At 50.4% G+C, this 16232-nt stretch overlaps 1 protein-coding gene across 1 annotated transcript; it reads left to right on the top strand.

Moving 5' to 3' along the window:
• Positions 1-388: 388 nt before the first annotated feature.
• On the top strand, positions 389-12681 carry Trim63 (tripartite motif containing 63). Its single transcript, XM_010633353.3, has 9 exons — positions 389-700; positions 1531-1703; positions 4365-4533; positions 5254-5349; positions 6332-6565; positions 7241-7263; positions 7552-7676; positions 10514-10588; positions 12135-12681. The coding sequence occupies exons 1-9, from the start codon at positions 542-544 to the stop codon at positions 12143-12145; spliced, it is 1065 nt and encodes a 354-aa protein (XP_010631655.1). The 5' UTR covers positions 389-541; the 3' UTR covers positions 12146-12681.
• Positions 12682-16232: the final 3551 nt, after the last annotated feature.

Consider the following 16232-nt stretch of genomic DNA (forward strand, 5'->3'; position numbering starts at 1 on the left):
GTAAATGCTGTCCTCCTCTCTGAGGCAGGGGGCTGGGCTGAGACAGGGGTGCCCTGACTCATCGGAGGAACTGTCTGAGGCTCCCGTAAGCAGGGCTGGCTATTAACCCTGCAACCCTAGCGGGCCTCTCTCTGGGTCCCTTCCCCTGGCTGTCCAGCGGAGCCAGGAGGACACCGATTTCTGCGGGAGACCCCAGGTACTAGCCCTCCTCTAAGGCCTCCGGACAGATTGTTCTTGTTTCCGACCCCCACCCCTGTCCCAGGGGAACAGGATTGCTCATCCTTGCATGTGATTTGAGAGAGCTGAGTCTTTGGGCCCTGGAGGAAACTCAAGCCCAGAGAGCCACTTGGCACTGGAATGCTCAGCTGGTCCCCTCCTGGGCTCATGTGACCCAGGCTCAGCTATAAATATCAAAGGGGCCTCAGAGCAAGACAGAATTTGGGCGCCAGGAGGAGACAGCAAAGAGGATCCAGGATTGAGCTGGTGTTTTGTGGCCTAGGCCAGACCCTCAGTGGAGGCTGCAGCCTTACTTCCCGGCAGTATGGATTATAAGGCCAGCCTGATCCAGGACGGGAATCCCATGGAAAACCTGGAGAAGCAGTTGATCTGTCCCATCTGCCTGGAGATGTTTACCAAGCCGGTGGTCATCTTACCGTGCCAGCACAACCTCTGCCGGAAGTGTGCCAACGACATCTTCCAGGTCAGTGGGCGCCGTGGCCTGCTCCCAGGGCCCCAGGTGCTAATGCGGCTTCCTTTCTCTCTCAGCCTGAGACCCCTGCAAGCCGACCTGGCTCTTTCCCTCCTGCGTGGATCCCAGCAGAGGCCACTGGGTTGGGCTAGGGGTGGGGGAGGCAGCTCTGGCTGTCCCAGTCCTTCTCCATGACGCACGTCCCCTCCCCACTGTGTCCATGCTCCCCGGCACTGTCCCTGCTTACTGTTGACTCCCTGGTCAAGAGTCAAATGCCTCAAGTGATAAGCGGGGGAGGCAGGCAGAGAGGAGAGAGAAACCAGACCCCTGGGCCAGAGCCAGCTCCATGGTGGCAGGGGGCCCAGAGCTTCGGGAGGGAGTGACAGGAAGGCGCTGGGCAGTAGAGGCATCTCCCCTTTGAGGCTGTCTGCTCCAGTCTGGGGCCAGGAGGGCTCTACCTCTCTGAGAGAGGAGGGAGGATTCAACATCCTCAGGGGCACAATGCACAATGTCCTCTCACTGCCATCTTTAAAGTTGCAGCCCCAGCGTGCTCTTCTTACAGGGCCCATTTCATGAGTGGGCAAACTGAGACATAGAGAGATAAAGTTCCCTGCTCGAAGTCACTCATAGAATGAATGTGACTTGAACTCAAGGTCTGCTGCCCCTGACTGGCCCACTGCTTGAATCCACGTGTAGGTGGCTTGGTACTGCATCTAGGTGGGGAGCCCAGGCCTTTTGATCTGACATGTGGCTGTGGGGTAAACAGGGCAAGGAGGATAGGACTAGGAAGGCAAGGGACTGCGGAGGGAGCACAGGCCTCACTCTGCCTCGGCCACTTGCAGGCTGCAAATCCCTACTGGACCAACCGGAGCAGCTCGGTGTCCATGTCGGGGGGTCGCTTCCGCTGCCCCTCGTGCCGCCACGAGGTGATCATGGATCGTCACGGGGTATACGGGCTGCAGAGGAACCTGCTGGTGGAGAACATCATTGACATCTACAAGCAGGAGTGTTCCAGGTCGGTGCGTAGCTGCGGGAGCCCCTCTACCTCCCCGGCCACACTCCAGGGCCCCTTCTGCCTCCCGTCTGCCAGGACCCCGTCCCTGGCTGGAGAGCCACACTGGCCAGCTCCAGAAGCCCCTGCCCTCCTCTCTTAATGGGCCCAGCGAGCGAGCTGGAGCCCCAGCCCTGCTCTTAGCCTCCCTTAGTGTTAGGGAAGGGACCCAGAGGTCAGGCTGCCCTCTGAGAGACACTGACACAGAGGTGGGGGGAAGGTGGATTGGAGAGGGAGAGACGTCTGGGTGAGGGAAGTGGCCCTGGTTGGCAGAGGCCGTGTCCAGTGGAAATGCAGCCAGGTTGTCTGCATGGCCAGTGTCCTGTGTGTGGGCAGCACCGGGAGGGGCCTGGGGGATATGACATCTCGGGGCTTCACAGCAACCCTCGGGCAAGACTTATTATCCCAGTTCACACATGTGGAAGCGCTGGGAGTTGATCAGGTCTATCTCGCTCAAGTCTCCCTGTTAATAAAAGAGCTATGGAGATTGTGCAGTGTTGGGCCTCAAACTGAGAGACATAGGAAAAGATCTTTGCAGAAAAGAACGTCCAGGTTGAGGATATAGCTTAGAGGGAGAGCATGTGCTTAGCATGCACGAGGCCCTAGATTCTGAGCATAGCAGCACAAAAACCAACCAAGAAAGATCAGGCTCCTGGGCTACTGATTTCATGGCTTTTATGGACCTCGGTGCCCTGCCCCAAGGAGGGCGACAAACCAGGCCACATAAAGCCCTGGCCTGAGCAACAGTGTTGGCTATGCTGCCTCTGTTACTAAGGCACTGGAGGCTCTTGAGTGAGCCGCTGGGGATTGCTGCAAAAGGGGACAGACGGTAAGATCTGTTTTTGTAACTGTCAAATAGGATATGGATGAGAAATGTTAAAAATATCGCATACAGGATTCACTGAGCATCTGCCGTGCGTCACGCTGTACTCAATACTTTTCACGCATTCTCCCTATCCAGTCCTCACGGTAGGCTATAAACATTCTCATCTCCACGTTACCATGAGCAAATGGAGGCTCGGAGAGGGCCAGAGCTTTGTCCAAGGCCACAGAGCTAACAAGTGTTGAGGCTAAGAGAGAGGAGAGGGAGCCCATGGTGAATATCCATCTCTGCTGGGCTAGTTTGCTTCACACATGGGTCACTACAATAACAACACAACTCCTACAACCGAACATTGACCCACCCAGTGTTGACTTTGGAAGAGCATGTTGTGCTTGAACCCTTCTAGGCCTTTCCACATAGCTGGGTGACAGTGATAGCTGCCTTTTATTGTGCGGGGTAGATCATATTCTGCTGAACCAGAGGTGGAACAGTTGGGTCTGAACCCAGAATCTGCATCATGACTTTAGGAGGGTGGGCACCGGGGAAGAAAGCTGAAGAATGAATTCTAAAAAACAACAGAGGTTAAGGTAGGAAAATTGACTGGGGAATAGGAATAGCTCCTGAGAGGTTGCCAGTGAGCTCACTTCTCCGTGAAGGTTTTATAGAGCAAAGTGGTGAGGTGGGTTCAGTGTGGGTCAAAACTATAATCAACCAATAAGATCACACTATAGCTGCTTGGCTAATATTGATCCAATAGTAGGAAGGACATATAGTTGACATCATTAACCTTGTAATCTGGCCATTGTGACTTTAATCTTCAGATGTGCCTCCAGCCACAGTTTTGATGTGTTCTCATCTTCTACAATTGGCAAGGGCCTAGTCTTGTCTGGCTGCCTATAATATTTCTCTCTGACTTAGCTGTCTATAATAGTGTAGCCTGAATGAGTAATTATCCCCTCTGGAGTTCCAGAAGTCCATGTAGGTTGGGAAAGGACCACTGCCCTGAAAGGAGCGCACAGAATGTGCCAGATGCCCGAAGAGGAGAAAGTCGAAAGAGTGTACATTGGAGAACGAGAGGGAAGGGGGTGCGCACCATGCAGAAAATCTGGGTGTGGAATTAAGGCTTGTCTTGTGTTGTTGGACAGCCCTGGGCCATCCACTTGTAGCTGTGTCTCTCGGGGCACCAACACTACCTCCTCTGAACCTCAGAGACACCCCAGGGCATGTTCAACTGATTTACTCTTCCTGCCTTCCTTAATTACCACCTCCTCCATGTAAGCACTGTACACTGTAGACCCAGGGATGAAGAAAATAGGCAACTTTCCCTGCCTGGATGGAAGAGTACAGTCTGGGAGATTAAATATAGAATTCAGTGAGGCCGTCAGTATAAATTACTCAGCACAGAGCCCGCCCCGCACCAAGAGCTACGGGGACTATAATTAGAGTGAAGGACCTCTAGCCTCCCCTGCTCTGGCTCCCTGTGTGACCTTGGGCAAGTCAGCTCACTTTCCAGAGGCCCTATTTCCTGTTCTCTAAAACATCTGTGCCTTTTCTCAAGTCCTTTGTGCTGACCGAGGCTCTGGCTAACTCCAGACATGGGCTTTGAGTCCCAGCATGTGGGGATAGGTTTGGTGGTTATCATTGGCTTCCATGGTGCTGGATCCCCAGAAGATGAAAAGTCTGGGGACAGCCAGTCACCGAGGGCTCAGGGAGTACACGTGGGGTGGCCTCTTGTGACTGGATCCGGGGGAGGACCTAGGGACTCTAGAGCCCCTCCCAACTTGTGACTGTCCTCCCCCCAGTCGGCCCCTGCAGAAGGGCAGCCATCCGATGTGCAAGGAGCACGAAGACGAGAAGATCAACATCTATTGCCTCACGTGCGAGGTGCCCACATGCTCCATGTGCAAGGTGTTTGGGGCCCACCAGGCCTGCGAGGTAGCCCCGCTCCAGAACGTCTTCCAGGGACAGAAGGTACAGGCCCCGGCCCCTGCTTCCCCCACTGATCCAGGAGTGGATTTGATCCCCTGCGATCTGCTGAGCCGGCCTTTCAGGAATAGTCCTTCTGGAGGGACTTCCCAGGCCACGGGACAGCAGCCCTTGCCTCCTTGTGGGGAGGTGGCTGAGCTCATGGGTTATACTTAGAGCTGCTTGAGAGTACCTGGGTGTGGCCACAGGGGAGAGGTCCGACCCCAGGGCCAGGCCACCAGGCCTTCCCAGGCCACAGCTCCTCCATCCTAAGTATTTGGGTCCCAGACACTTCTTGAGCCTTTCATCTCTCCCAGAGTCCAAATTCTATCCTGTTCTGTTAGTACTTTTCTGTGTATTTTGGGAAGCTTGGTTTCCCTCTCTAGGCTTATCTGTAAAATAAAGGATACAGAGCTGGGTGTCGTGGCACACACTTGTGATCCCAGCACTTGGGAGGCTGAGGCAGGAGGATTGCTGCAGGTTCAAGGCCAGCCTAGGCTATGTAGTGAGACCCTGTCTCAAAAAACATAAAAAAATACATAAAATAATTGATAAAGTATCTTTCTGATATTCTCTGCTCTGGACCTGAGCTTCACCCCCCAAAGAGGGGTTACTCCCTGCTTTCCAGCAGAGAGGACTCCTAGGGTACCATGTTTATGCCATGTCCAGTAGGATGGTCCTGATGCTGTTTCTGTCTCTCTTCTTCTGCCTCCTCCCTCCGTCTAGACTGAGCTGAGTAACTGTATCTCCATGCTGGTGGCGGGAAATGACCGCATGCAGACCATCATCACGCAGCTGGAGGACTCCAGTCGGGTGACCACGGTGAGCGAACAGAATGGCACTGCCTGGGGGGCTTGAAGCTCCCCAGTGTAACTGGTCTCCAGGGAAACCTCACCCATGGGCTGAATAAAGGTTGGGACAGTGGCCTGGGGTGGCCAACAGGGTGGCAGGGGAGGGACTAATCCACCATCAAGTGCTTCTTGAGTGCAGCTGTCAGGCCCTGCTTGAGCACCTGGGATAAAGCATAACCAACACAAATCTGGCCACTAACCTCGGAGAGCATCTCGCCCTGCCGGTCATTCCCAGTATTTACTTGGCATGAAAGGTTTTCAGAACACTGCTTTCCAGGTTCAGTAGATTTGGAACAAGCGTATAACCCTGCATCTCCAGCATACATGCAGCCAGGAGGTTGCCTGGGCTGTCAGGGCCACAGACTCCACTGAGCAACAAGACTGCAGAGGGCAGAAGGGGGCTTTTTCACTTCCGGTGCAGCATCCAGTATTCCGGTCTCCCTCGAGGAAGGGTGCTGGAGATGGGGAAGGGGCATCAAAATCACTAGGGGATGAAGAGTGATGGGAAAGGCAGGTTCAAAGGAAGGTTGGCTTGGAGATCTCCCTAGAGCGGCCCCTGGTCTGAGAAGGGCCACTGCCGTGCCCATTTTACAGAGAAAGTGGCTAAGATATAAATCCGATGTTGGACAGGAGGGAGCTTTGGCTAGATGGGCTGTAGGTGGCTGCTAACTTCCCACCTCCCTGAGGACTTTCTTGTGTCCAGCCTCAGCCTTAGCATTGAGGGAAGTGTGTGACTTGGGACTTTGGAACGAATTATGCCATGCGACCTATGTCCTCCATGACACCAGCCTCCAAGTGTCAGAGCAGCTGTAAGACCCTCTGAGCACGCCCCTCCCGAGGGCTTTCCTTTTCCTTCTGTAAGACAGGCTTTAGTTTGCTAGTTCCTGGGTACCCCTTGACCTGGGAAGGGAGTGAGGACTCCCTGGGGTGTGACTGCGGGACTTCTCTCCCAGGAGAACAGTCACCAGGTGAAGGAAGAGCTGAGCCAGAAGTTTGACACCCTGTATGCCATTCTGGATGAGAAGAAGAGCGAGCTGCTACAGAGGATCACACAGGAGCAGGAGGAGAAGCTGAACTTCATCGAGGCCCTCATCCGGCAGTACCGGGAGCAGCTTGACAAGTCCACCAAGCTGGTGGAGACAGCTATCCAGTCCCTGGATGAGCCTGGCGGGGCCACCTTCCTCTTGGTGAGTAGGACTTGGAGGTCTGGGCAGGCTCCCGCTGTGCTCCCCCACTGACCACCAACAGGTCTGTGGACAAGTCATTTAAATCCATAAAGAGGCCATAAGCAATCCCTGCCTTCCTCTCACCGATTTTGTGAGGTTCAAACAAGAGGATGTTTGTGAAGCTGTAAAAGCTGCAAAATATAATGTTCTACACGGAGACTGTTAGTTGAGCATCTACTGTGGCCAGAAATAAGGGGAAGACACTGAGATGAACCAAGACACAGCCCTGACCTAGAAGAGCTTACCAGGGATGACAGAAGAGGCTCTAAGACTTCAAAGTTCAGTTCAATAAAAAATTCCTCAGCTCCTCCCATGGGCCAGAATTTGGGCTGAACCTTGGGTCTGACAAGGTGAAAAGGCTATGATTCTCATCAGGAGACTTTGTGCTTAGGCTTAGATAACCTTGAGAATCTGGCTTCTTGCTAGGACAATTGGAGGGTCCTGGGTGCTGACCATGCAGACTGTGGCCAAAGGGGGAAAAACCCAAGTTCTGTTCAGAGTGGGGCAGGGAATGGGTGACAGTCAGGCCAGGAAGTGACATCTAGTGGCATCTGCAGTGCTCAGCAGCTGGTTTTGCATGTTTCCTGGGCTCATCCCTCCTGGATTCCTGACTCTCTCTTCTCTCTCCTCCCACAGAGTGCCAAGCAACTCATCCAGAGGTCAGTGTCTTCCCTGGGGCTCTGAGCCAGGCTCTGAGTTCTCCCGGGGCTTCTGATGAATGTCCAGTGAGACCCTAGGCAATAGGTCTGGGGAGCTCCCCTGGGCTGGCTTCCCTGGCCTTTGCACCCCCACTTCCTTGGTCCATCCATTCTGCTTGAGGCTGAAGAGGAAACAGGGGTGGGCAGGCTCTGGCTGTGAGGCTGGGCATGAGCCTGGCATGGTGCTGGATTAAGATGCCCCTCCCAGCACCAAGCTCCAATCTCACTGTGCCTCTCTCTCCCCAACAGCATCGTGGAGGCCTCCAAGGGCTGCCAGCTGGGGAAGACAGAGCAGGGCTTTGAAAACATGGACTACTTTACTTTGGACTTAGAGCACATAGCCGGAGCCCTGAGGGCCATCGACTTTGGGATAGGTAAAGGAGGTGGTGCTACCAATTGTTTGTTTACCTGTTGACCCCTGAAAGCCAGTGTCCCTCCCTGAGGGGAAGCAGATGCACTCACAAAGACCCCCAGGTATCCAGCCGAATATAAACAGCCAACTTCTGGATGAGCCCAGAACCCCCAGCACAGTGCCTCCTGCAGAACTATCACTGAGTAAATTATGCATGGATCTAAAGCTCATGGGATCTGGACTCAGACAGCTCTGAGTTCAAATTCTGATTCTGGCATTTAAGTATTATCTCTGTGGTCTTCGGCAAGCTCCTCCCTGCCTCCCTAAGCTTAATTTTCTAATTTTAAAACTTAAATTGAGGGCCGGGGATTTAGCTCAGTGGTGCTGCCCCTTGCCTCGCAAGCACAAGGTCCCGAGTTCAATCCCCGGTACCAAACCAAACAAAACAAAACAGATTGAAAGCGAGCCTTCTACTGATAGTCTTTCTGGTGCTATGGCAACAGATCACATATTGACACAGAAGGGTATTATGGGATGCTGGACATAGTGAGGCAGTTACTGCCTAAGGCCAGTCTTAGCTTCAGTCCTTTAATGCTGACACCTCTGATGCTCAGGCATGTTAATTACCTATAGAATATCCTCTTTCTGTTTATAGTTATTCTTCCACAGAGGGCCTTTGACCACTGTAACCATAACAGTAAGTAGGGAAAATGAGAAAAACGGATGAGAAGCTAAGATATTAACTTGTTGAAGTTCACACAGCCGAAAGGTAGCTATTTAGCAAGAGGGAAAGAGGCCTGATTTTTTTTTTTTAGACAAGTTCTCACTATGTAGTCCAGACTGGGTTTGAACTCATGGCAATCCTCCTTCCTCAGTCTCCTGGGTGCTGGGATTACAGGTGTGCGCCACCATGCCCAGTTTGGGAGGGCTGAATGTTGCACTGGTGTAAGAGGCACTGCTCTGATGTCCAGTGGAGCGCGAGGGAGAGAGAGGAAGTGCAGGCATGAAGAAGAACGCAATAGTGTGGAGAGAAATTTCTTAGCCCTCCCCTATGCATAGCTCTTCCACCACACCTTCAGGATCTTGCATTCAGTCTATTCTCAGAGCCAGGTGTAGTGGTGAATTCCTGTAATTCTGGCATTCTGGGAGGCTGGGGCAGGAGGATCGCAAGTTTGAGCTCAGCCTGGGCAATTTATGACCTAGCAAGACCTTCTCTCAAAATAAAAAATAAAAAGGGCTGGGGATACAACTCAATGCAATGGTCCATTTCCCAGGATATACATACATATATACACATACATACATCCATCCTCAGTACGGAAAAAAAATCTAGTCTCAGAGGCCCGTATTTATCTCATTCATGAGTAGGACAATGTATGTCCCAAAGGTGAGACACCAATGGCCTTGGGTCCATCCCTTGCTGAGAATTATCTGCTTCATAACTATTGTCTTAGCTACTTTTCTCATTGCTGAGACAAAATACCCAACACCCAAAGTTAGAGGAGGAAAGGTTTGTAGAGGCTCCAGGCAGGCTCCAAGTCAGGGGGGATTGCAGAGAGAAACAGTCCTTTGCAGGTAGAAGACCGCAAAAGCTAGAGAGCAAACAGTGACAAGCCTCTTTCTATCTCATCTTATCATAACCTTAGTCCTAGCACCCTTAATCCTAGCATTGCACTATGAATCAGTCTCAGTCACACACTCTAGATCCAGCCACTTCTGAAAAAGCCCAATCTATACCACATGAGGCTTTTGGGGGACATCTAGATGCAAACCTTAACAGCTAGCTTAACCTTACCCTTAGGCTAAGGCATTCAGTAGTGAGTCCTGTTGTGTGACTATTGCAGTGAAGACCTGCACTGCCCTTCATGACCAGCCTGAGCCTGGGTTTCCTCAGAGGTAAAACGGGGAGAGAATCAATAGCACCCATTAATCGAATCCATTTATTGGACTTTCCATGTCCCACACATTCACCCTTAACATAAATTCTATCATTTAATACAACTTCACGAGATCGGTTGTTATTAAAGCCACACAGCTATTCGGCAGCCCACATAGATCTCACTGAGGGCCTCTGGACTCATAAGATTCCTGGGTTTAGCTCAACACTGACCGCACAGAAGTCCCCAGAGAATGCCATCATGAGTAGGCATTGTGGTAATGATTAAACAACCACAGCAAAGCTCCTTGGGTGATGTATGGATCGCAGGTACTCAGCTGGAATTCTGGCTGTCATCTCAGAGGCATTTTGGAGATGTCCTTGGCAAATTCTCTGATTCTGCAATCCCCCGAGGGCCCAGAGGATTAAGGAGATGGGTTCAGGGAGAGTTTCCTGTTAGGAGAGCCGGAAGGTGACATCTTAGGAGGAGCAAGCGAGGACAAAGGTTGCAGCTCAGTCACTGTCCCTCCAGTGCTCGGCTTCAGAGAGCCCCGGAGCAGAGGTGGCCCTGAACTGCCCCAAGGCCATTCTTTCCCCTCTATGGAATGAGAAGGGGACAGGTGCTAAGCACACAGCTTTCCAAGGCTGAGTATCTTCCTTCAAGACAGGGACTCTCATCCCTGAGAATGCGTGGCCTTTGTCCTGCTCTCCCCAGGGACGCCTGTCTGTCTGAGGTGTGTTGACCGCTCCTCCAGGCAGAGTGGTAATCAAAGCTGCCGCCGTATTAAAACAAAGGACCCCTAGAGGGAAGGGGCAGGGCTCCACAGCGGGCTTCTGTGCCCCCTGGCACCTCTTGGATCTCTGCCCTCTTAGCTACCCATTTGAGCCTGACTGCGTGGGGACAAATGCTCCCTGGGCCTGGCTCCTCTTCCAGGAGCTGCTGAGAAGCCAGCCCCACCCTAACGCAATTGTCTTTGTTTCAGAGGAGGATGAGGAAGAGTTCATCGAGGAGGAAGAAGCTCAGGAAGAAGAGGTATCCACGGAAGAGAAGGAAGCGGGTGAGAAATCCATCTACCTCTGTCGGTCTCCCTTCGTCCCGCCCTCCTCCGTCTTCTCTTCCGTCTTTCCTTTGCTCTGTAATGTGAAACACTTACTGTGTGCAGAGTGCCGCACTAGGCACTGGTGCTGATGCCTGGTCCTAGCCCTCGTGTGTGCTTTAAACCCATTAAAGGGCAAGTCCTGTTATCTTTACCCTTAAATAAATGTCCGAACCATTCATGCTACAAAGCTCTCATTTTATATCTGATGATGCTCCTCAATGATAAGTAATACAGGACAAAAAGGGAAAAGGCAGAGGGCTCGGGCACCAGGCTAAACCCACTGGTTAATTGCTAACATTTTAAAAATTAGGAAATAATTTTTAAGGATTAAAAAAGGGGAGATTTCTTTTCTTTTCTAAAGGGAGATTTCAATGCTAGGACTTTGCATTTCTACTTCTGGTGGAAATCTGGAAAACGCGAACAACGCTGGGCTTGAACTTCCCCTCAGTCCCAGAGAGGCAGCTCTGGGTAGGACTGTCCCCTTTATGTTTTTTTGTTGTTGTTGTTTTGTTATCAGGGTTTGAACTTGGGACCTTGTGCTTGTGAGGCAGGAGGCAGAACCACTGAGCTAAATCCCTGCCCCCACTTTTCTTCTTTGAGGCAAGGGCTTGCTTTGCTCACTGTGTAGCCCAGGCTGGCCTCAAACTCAAAGTGATCCTCCTGCCTCTGCCTCCCAAGGGCTGGAATCACAGGTGTGCACCACAACGCCCAGGACTGTTTCTTTTAAATGGGCCAAGTACTTGGGGGCTTGCCTGACTTCACCACCTACCACAGGCGAGCCTGCCTCATTCACGCTGTCTGCTGGTCCCATGGACATCTGACTTTGTCACCCTGGCAGAGTTTGGTTGAGAGCCTGGCTCCTGAGTCACATCTTGACCCCAGATGAGCTGTGTGATTCTGAGCAGTTCTTAACTTTTCTGAGTCTTGGGCTACTCGTCTGCTCATGGAGGCAAAACAGTACTACATACTGGTTAATTTTTGTGGTTGCTTTTTGCAGTACTGGAGTTTATACCCAGGATACCACACATGCTAAGCAAATGCTTCACCACTGAGCAATCTCCAGCCTTTCTTCCTTCCTTCCTTTCTTTCTTTCTTTCTTTCTTTCTTTCTTTCTTTCTTTCTTTCTTTCTTTCTTTCTTTCTTTCTTTCTGGCAGAGGCAGAGTCTCTTTAAGTTGCCTAGGCTGGCCTTAAACTTGTGATCCTCCTGCCTCAGCCTCCCAATTAGCTGGAATTACAGGCATGCATCACCATACCTGGTTGCTAATGTTATTTTTCAAGCCTCATTTGTGGAACTAAGTTCCAGCTCTGTGGGGGTGTTTTTGGAGTTTCATACAAGATGTGCAAGCCATAGTGTTTGGGAACTAAATTTTATTTTGGTTTTTAAAGGAAAAGACCAGGCAGGAAATGCAGTTTGACCATCTGATTTGTCACTGTAGTTTGGTAAGCCCCGCACCCTCCTCCCAAATCCCTGTCTCACCATGGGCCTCTGTCTTTTTATTTCAGGACACCACTAAGGAGCTGGATGAGTGAGACATCCTTTGGATGCACAGAGACTGGGGGGATGGGCCCAGGGTGGGAGGGATGGGGACCCTGGAGGGGCAATGGGGAATTGTGCCTTCTCTGCTCAGAGAGCGGGGACTAGACTAGGAACCCCACCGCTGTGTCCAGCAGTCACTGAACCGGAATTGGAAATGTGCTTGAAACCGTCACACAGGACACTTTTCTACATTGGTGCAAAATGAACTATTTTGTACGTTTTTAAAATGTGATTTTTGTATATACTTGTATATGTATGCCAATTTGGTGCTTTTTGTAAAGGAACTTTTGTATGATGATGCTCGGCCACTATGGACTGGCTATTGTCTGCAGGAGGGAAAGGAAGCCGGGTGGGAGGAGCTACCCACTTGCCTTCTCTGGTGGGAGGGCGTGGCCACACTCTCATGGGCCTAGAAAGAGATAATGTACTGTATTTCAGTGCCCATCCCTGACGTGGGGGAACTGAGTTTGTTATATGTTGTTTTAATAAATGCACAGTGCTCTCGTCCTGTTATTACTATGAGCTGAGGTTTCTTTCATCCTGTTTTGGGGAGGTTAACAGTTGAGTGTGGACGAGCAAGTCTGATAGGTAAAAGACACAGGCAAGGTTGTGCTCAGCCCACCAAAGAAGAACTTTCCAGCAGCATTTCAAGTGCACCTGCCGTGGAAATCTGGCCCTCAGAAGATCCTCACCAAACAGGTTCAATGTTTGTTGCTCTGGTTCTCCAGAAAACAGGCCTGAGGCCAAGTCTGAGCCCTTTTGGAGCAGGTCCAGTCCAGGGCAAACAGCACAAAGGAGTATGGAAACAAGGCAGGCAAGGAGGGAAGAGGATGCGTACAGGCGTTTTAATACTGAGCTGGCACAGCTTCGCCAAAAGCCCCCGGCTCAGTCGTGTGAAATGCTTCTAGTAGGCCACGACTCAAACTATTTATCAGGAGAAGAAGGAAAATACATCTGTCCGCATGCTCCTTTCTCCTCCTGTCTTTGCAAGTTGAAGTTTGCCTCCCACGTGGTAATTTCCCCTGTATTTCCAGGTGGTGTCACTCGGCCCCTTGCTGGGGCAGCTGGCTGGCTGGCCAGGGCTCACATCCTGTGTGACGCTTCCCTGAGTCTGGCCGTGGCAGGAGGAGTCAGCGCCTCCATGGTCCAGCTGGGCTGGAGCTACCGTCGCCCCTGTTACATTGGACACAATGGAGGCTGCTCTGGTGTCCAGGTTTATCCAGGAAAGGCCAACAGCAGCACTAGAGCCCAGGTGATGGCAGGGGGTCCAGTAGCATCAGGCTTTCTTTGCAGGAACAAAGGGTCAAGGGCCTGGGAGGGAGGTAGGCTGAGGGCATAGGCGCAATGCATCAGTACTTCATGAACTTCCATCTCGAGGAGCTCAGCGGAGTCCGTCTCATCTCTTAGACATACGGAATACAGTAGCAAGGTAAGGGCTGGAGTCACTCCGCCATGAAGAAAGCTGATGACTTCAGATCAGCACCATCTGAACATGATGCTCAGAGCCCCGTCTGATGCCTAAGCTCTCAACCATGTTTTTGGCAGGTTCAATATTTAACCCAGTGATTCTCGGCTTACTTGCTAGCATGACATTCTCCGGAACCAGTAAACTATGGAACTCACTTTAGGAAAATACTTCAACCTTTCTACCTCAGCCCATTTTCCCTTCTGGGAGGTTTCCTAAGGCTAACTCAGACCTTAGCTCTGAGTTTCATGGAGTCAGAATTTGCTCTCATTTCTAGTCCCCCCTTCAATATTTTAACTTTTTAAGAATTGTATAGCACACACACAAGGGCACAAAACTAGTAGACTTTTAATAAACTACTGTAAGATGAAGTCCTGTGTCACTACTTCAAGGCCAAAAGAAAGACAGCTCCGGCCCCCAGAGCTCTCCTTTCTCACCCCTCCCACTACAGCCCCTCTCTGCTTTCCGGTAGCCCTGTCTTTTTTGACAATCACACACTTGCTTTTCCATACAGTTTTTCTCTGAATTCACAGAGGCTCTCACCGCCCTGAAATCGCAGGAATCAGTATCAGGACCCTTGCTGTGCTGTTTACAGAGTGCACGGGAAGCAGGCATTTCAGTGCCATCATCTCTTGTCACTTACCAGGCCGGTCAGAGCTCTGTATTCAGCTTGTCTAAGTTCCAGGAGGACACCTGTTAACTGCCAATGAAGGGGTCCACCTCTGCCACACAAAGGGCTCTTCCTGTCCTTTCAGACCTAAAGCCGGTGTGAAGGATTGTTTTGTTTCATTTTTTTGGTGTTGGGAATTGAACCCCAGGCCTAAGGAATGCTAGGCAAGTGCTTTAGCCCGGAGCTACATCCCCAGCCCAAAGGAAGGGTACTTGATTAATAACCTTCCTTTAAGATCATGCTGTAGGAGAGCTGGGGGTAGTGTTTTGCACACCTGTAATCCCAGGCTGTAGGAGGCTGAGGCAGGAGGAGCGCTATGAGTTCAAGACCAGCCTAGGCTACGCAGTGAGTTCCAGGTCAGCCTCAACTACATAATGAGACTCTGTCTCAAACCAAAAAAAAAAGGATCATGCTGTAAGAGAGGAAAACTGGTTTTGAGGAGGTTCTCCAAAGAATCTTGAATACAGTTTACAGGCTGCTATAGCACAATCACCATGGAAGGTTTATTTCTCCCTAAGCCTTTAATTCTGGGAAATTCTTTAGATATTGGAAACTAGAATGCAATAGAGTCTCCCCATGGACTCATCACTCAGTTTCGTCAGTTAGTGTCAGACAGCACTGTTTCTTCTACACCATTACCCACTCCCCCACTGGGGATACGGGAAGGCAAGTCTCAGATATCATTTCATCCTTCCATACTTCAGATAATGGTTCTTTAAAAAAAAGAAATCATAACCTTTAATTAAAAAATGAAATCATAATTTCTATGCCATCAAAATGAATAATTCCACAATACTATCAAACAAAGAATCTTAAAGTACAAATGTCCAGGCCCCACCCCAGACCTACTGAACCAGACTTTGCTTGTGGAATGTCAGAAGCTGTGTGCAGGGTTTTGTTTTGTTTTGTTTGCTTGCTTGCTTGTTTGTTTTTGAGACAGGATATCCCTAAGTTGCATCAGTTGGCTTTAAACTTGCAATCCTCCTGCCTCAGCCTCCCTAGTACCTAGGATTATAGGCATGTACCGCCCAGCTTTGCAGAATCAGTGATTCTCAAGTACTTTTTAAAATAAAATTCCTCAAGTACTTTTTTTTTTAGTAGCAGGAACCAAACTCATGACCTTGCACTTGCAAAGCAGGAGCAGTGCCACTGAGTTAAATTCCCGGCTCTCCTCAAGTACTTTTGAGGTTCAGAAGCTTCTAGGTCATTCTGCATAGGACCTCGTGGGCATCTCTGAAGGAACCAGGTATATAGTCCAAGGAGACCTGGTATTTCTCAGTGTATCAAAGTTTCAATTAATGAACTTTTTGTTAGGTAAACTCTTACAAATTGATTAAAATGCATTTTGAGAATACAGTGGAGAAAACCAACCTCAAACTCAGTTTCTCCAGTTACACTCTCACAACAAGGTTCTGACCCCAGGTGTGTGTACCAAGCAAGCAATTAAATCTGCAACAAATGCCAGCTGGATGCCCTCTGATCAGTTCACATCTAAATGGAGAAATGCTAACTTACATTCATTCATTTATTATAAAAGATATTACAAAGGATATCTGGAGCCTTTGTGTGCTTGGCTATCCTATTCTTCTGAACTGTTATAGAGACTTCATTACAAAAGCATGATGCAAGCATGCACAACCAAGTAGAAATGAGATTGGACACAAGGGCTGTGACCTTATGCAAACAGACCAGATGGGGAGATTCGGCAAGGCCTGTCTGTGCAGATTCCTCTTGGGCCCTCGGTTGTAGCAGCCTTTCTTCCTCCCCGGTGTGAGCAGGGCCCTCCGAAGTCAGGTGGGGTATGACCTGCTATCAAAGAAGGTCAGAAGGACTGGGGATTTAACTCAGTGGCTCCACCACCTTCCTAGCAAGTGCAAGGTCCCAAGTTCGATCCCCTATACCAAAAAAAAAAAAAAAAAAAAAAAAAAT

Source organism: Fukomys damarensis, unplaced genomic scaffold (assembly GCF_012274545.1).
Source record: "Fukomys damarensis isolate Sample0158 unplaced genomic scaffold, DMR_v1.0_HiC HiC_scaffold_23, whole genome shotgun sequence".
Classification (NCBI taxonomy): domain Eukaryota; kingdom Metazoa; phylum Chordata; class Mammalia; order Rodentia; family Bathyergidae; genus Fukomys; species Fukomys damarensis.